General features: G+C 35.7%; 1 protein-coding gene across 3 annotated transcripts in view; it reads left to right on the forward strand.

Annotated features, from left to right (window-relative positions):
- Positions 1-3,669, forward strand: part of rnls (renalase, FAD-dependent amine oxidase) — a 59,554-nt gene extending 55,885 nt beyond the window's left edge. For all 3 annotated transcript variants that reach the window (XM_016461399.1, XM_016461400.1, XM_016461401.1), the window contains one exon: positions 3,152-3,669. In XM_016461399.1, the coding sequence (XP_016316885.1) occupies positions 3,152-3,304 (153 nt within the window). In that variant the 3' untranslated portion in view covers positions 3,305-3,669. The remainder of the gene's footprint in view (positions 1-3,151) is intronic.
- Positions 3,670-4,127: the final 458 nt, after the last annotated feature.

The following is a 4,127-nucleotide window of genomic DNA, read 5'->3' on the forward strand; positions in this document are numbered from 1 at the left end:
CCACTCCAAAGAGAAAGGAAAACTTGAAATCGCATCATATGACCCCTTTAATATCGTTTAAAAATGTGTAGGATTTAGGGCTGTCAATTAAATGTTGATTTAGTGTGATTAATAAAACTTACAATAATGTACTATAAAAAAATGATTATATCCAAAGACATTGTTTGGAAACAATAGTGTTCAAAATAAGTAGTGTTTAAAAAAGAATAATAATTAAAATAACAAATAGTAATATGAATTTACCATGACAAAAGTGTCAGCAAAAGGAATAAACCTACATTTTAGTTTAATCATCAAGTTGCAACCCTACATATCACATGTAGCACTTATTCAATGTAGTCTGGATTTTATTTTCCTGTACGTCTCATAGTTTTATTCATGAGGGCGAAGGCCTTGGCTTCTATCAAGTTATGGGGGAATTTGTGCCAAAATATTATAATTTATTAGACACGTAATCTTTAACACCACCATCACAAATTATCAAAAGCCAAACCTTTTCTTCTCCCTTTCTTCTGTAAATGGATGACTATAAATTTACCATATGTTAGCATTTAGCATTTTGAACAGATGTGCGACCGATTTTTGGGTCACTGCTATAAAAAGGTTGGCATGACTATTTCATAACTTAATGGCTGTATTTGTAAAAAAAGTGTTGGTTCTACAACTCCTTAACTTGGGAAAAGCCCTTTAATTCTCTTACAGGAGTAGTTAATAATTGTTTGCTTAAAGAGATGACATTTCTCAAAAGAGATTGTTCGCTCAAAAAAGAAAATTTTGTCATAATTTACACCTTAATTGATTTCCAAGCCTTTATGACAGACCTTTCATTTAGGGGTAAACTATCCTGTTAGGAGTTATCCTGCAGTTTGATGCACCAAAGTTCTGACACACTGGATCTTTAATGTCTGAATGTAAACCAGAGGAACGCGGAGTAAAACAGATTTAAGGAGGTTAAGGAGTTCGGGCTTTCTTACTTCAGTGTACCTCTGAAATAAACCAAACAATTTGTTCTTGGCCATGTTTCAGGCTAAACGTTTATCAATTGATTTACACACAGATTACCATTTAAAGATACAAGAGGGGAGGGGGGTTTGGACACAATGATGATAGCGCTCGGTCTGTAAGATGCCTAGTGAAAGCCCAGGAAATGGACACTATTTCCTTGGCTCTAGTGCGTTGCACCTCGATGTTTATCTGGCGGAGGGTTGGGGCCGGCCGAAGCCTTTGTAATGGGCCGTGCAGGGAATGTGTTTACTCAGTAGTCATTTACATGCTGCATTTCTACATTTAAACAATGTACAGAGACACTGTTCTAGCTGTGGCTCTTTTCGAGTTATCTGCAAACGTGTGTCAGATTTACAGTGAGGACCTGTATCACTGACTGCCCACTGTAGAATATCATTTTAATGAGCTACAGAGGCAGTTTATAAAGAAGATCAACGCAGATATACAGTTTACAGTGCAACATGTCTGTCCTCTGTAAATATTAATATATAAAAACTACAGAGTTACAGCACATTCAGCATATACGGAGCAGCCACAAACTAACTTTCTAGTGCTTAACTTTAAAAACTTGCTTTCAAAAATGCCTAACTTTGAAAAACCAACTTTGAAAACTTTGCTTTTCTAGTTTTAAGCTGGGTTACACACAGGTCACACATTCTATGTGCTCTTTAAAACCCACAACCCACAGACAGTGAATATCATCCAAATTCTGCTCAATTTACCATCAAGTCTATTCTTGACTCTGGTTGACCCAATGAAGGCGCCTCCACTGCTATTAAAAGCTCTATATTTAACCAAATATATTAACAGCCCTTTCCCTCCCCCATCTCTTGTGAGAATCTCCCTTATGAGGAAACAAAGCTACAGAACAAGCAGGGGCGTCATGCACCTAGAACTGTAAATCCTGATAGTCTAGTGCTGTCATTTTGTAGTATGCATAGATATAATATACATCTTTATAAAGAAACAAGCAAAATTACAACTGAACTCGACTGCCAGTGATCTGCATTTTAATGCATGTAAAACAGCAGAACTGACTTTTGAGAACACTGTTTCAACACAAATAACTATTATTATTTATAAAGACCCAATACTTTTGAATTATGAACAGAAGCATTATTAACGCTTTTCTCTCTATTCCAGAATAGTAAGAATGTTAGGCCTGTATCGCTTTAGTCTTCCATGTATTCTGTAGCTTATAAAAATGAATGAGTTTAAACCATCAGCATGAGGCACTGCAAGTTAGGATGATTGGCAAAAGTCATTTTCACAAAAACCTGACACTGAAATGGATATATAATCTCATTAAATTCTTAAAGTCTTTGGTGAGTTGTGCTGAAAAATTACATATGGATGGACAGTCTTTCAGCCGTCCTCTCCTTCTGTGCCTTATAGATGAGTGAAACTCTGTTTGCACTTTAGGCAAAATAGTATTGCCACAATATTTTCCACTGTTGTTGAAAAAGAGCCTGGAGTCCTGAAGCCACAGTTTTGTTTTCCTGATATTGAATAAACCACCAATAAAGGAAGACTTTGTCCATCTAAAGACTTTTTGCTATAATCAGTTTAACATTTTCCATGGGCCACATTCAGTTGTCAAACAGGTCTGTTAGGCAGCATTCAGAAGTGTGCTGTATTTTAGTACTGTCATGCACGCCGACTGACTCCACACCATCTTGCAATCCAACATTCCTATCTATGATCTCTTGAGATTTTTCAAACCGTCACAACTGACCCCACATCTCACAATCACCACCCAAATATCATTGGTAGATAATCATTGGTTTCAATACTTTCAATTACAATTGTTTAGTAAGATGCTGAGTTCATTGCTTTAAAATATGAGATATATATGCACAGTATATAAAGAAAATACAAGTGGCATGAAATGACTAGTCCAATAAACATATCCAGTTTTATGCTATGCATTACCCACAGAAATGTTCCACATAGTGATATGAACACAATACTTTCAATGTGCATTCATTTGCATACCCACACACATCCCAGCTCAAACAGAGAACAGGCTCTTTTCACGTTTTTTAAGTAAACTAAGGGTTAACAGCTCTATTCAATATCAGAATAAAAATGAGGTTGCATCAGTTATTGGACGCCCAGTCACTCAATTTTGTTGTTCTCTAATTAGGTGACAAGATCGGTGGCTGATTTCCCAGGGCAGATGACACTGCACTCCCAGCCTCTGCTGGTGTGTGGGGGGGACGGCTTCACACACTCCAATTTCGATGGCTGCATCGAGTCTGCCCTGAAGGTCTTTGAGGTTCTGAAGTCTTCTCTCTGAAAGGGGGTTGGGAAAGTATGCCTTTATTTTGGGTTTTTGTTATGGAGGATGGCACATTGATTTAGATTTAAGCCCCTCCCTGCAGGAAGATGGATGTACTTCACAAAGCACAGTAGAACTGTCTCACCTGTGTCTGCAGACATACATTTTGTTACAAAAACCAATTATACTGTCTGTGCTGGATGCTGAGGATTAGAGGACAACGGAGCACTGTGCAAGTTCAGTTGTGACTGAGGCAGATGCCTCATACTGGCTTTGATACAATGTCTTGAACTACGGTTTTCTGATGTGTAGCAAATAATATGAATGCGTTCAGTACTGTCAGCCTTCTCCTGTGATAGTCTCAGATTAATAAAGTAATTAAAACATGCTTAAATGCGTCTCTCATGTGGGTAGTTGACATTCTGCGACGTGATATGCTATACTCCAAACTATTATGGTATTGTGCTTTTATCATTAAAATTCTCAATTATAATAATTATAGTAATTAATGTCATTAATTATTATTATTTAATCATTAATCATTGTATTTTAATTATTTTTAATATTTACATTTTAATTATTTTTAATAATTACAATAAAATATAACACTTCTTTTATACTAACATTAATACCTTGTATTATTTGAAAGACTATATAAGACTAATATTGTAGTTTAATTAAAAGTTTGTTTGTCAAATTGCAAGATCATGTAAAATTAACTAGCAAAGGCAAAAAAACTTATTAAAATTAGACAACTTATAGGTATAACACCTAAAATAAACAATTTCTCAGTAACAGAGTTAAAGTAAGTTTTAAATAATTGTGAGAATTGAGTGAGTGT

This window comes from Sinocyclocheilus anshuiensis, unplaced genomic scaffold (assembly GCF_001515605.1).
Source record: "Sinocyclocheilus anshuiensis isolate Anshui unplaced genomic scaffold, SAMN03320099.WGS_v1.1 scaffold220, whole genome shotgun sequence".
Taxonomy (NCBI): Eukaryota; Metazoa; Chordata; class Actinopteri; order Cypriniformes; family Cyprinidae; genus Sinocyclocheilus; species Sinocyclocheilus anshuiensis.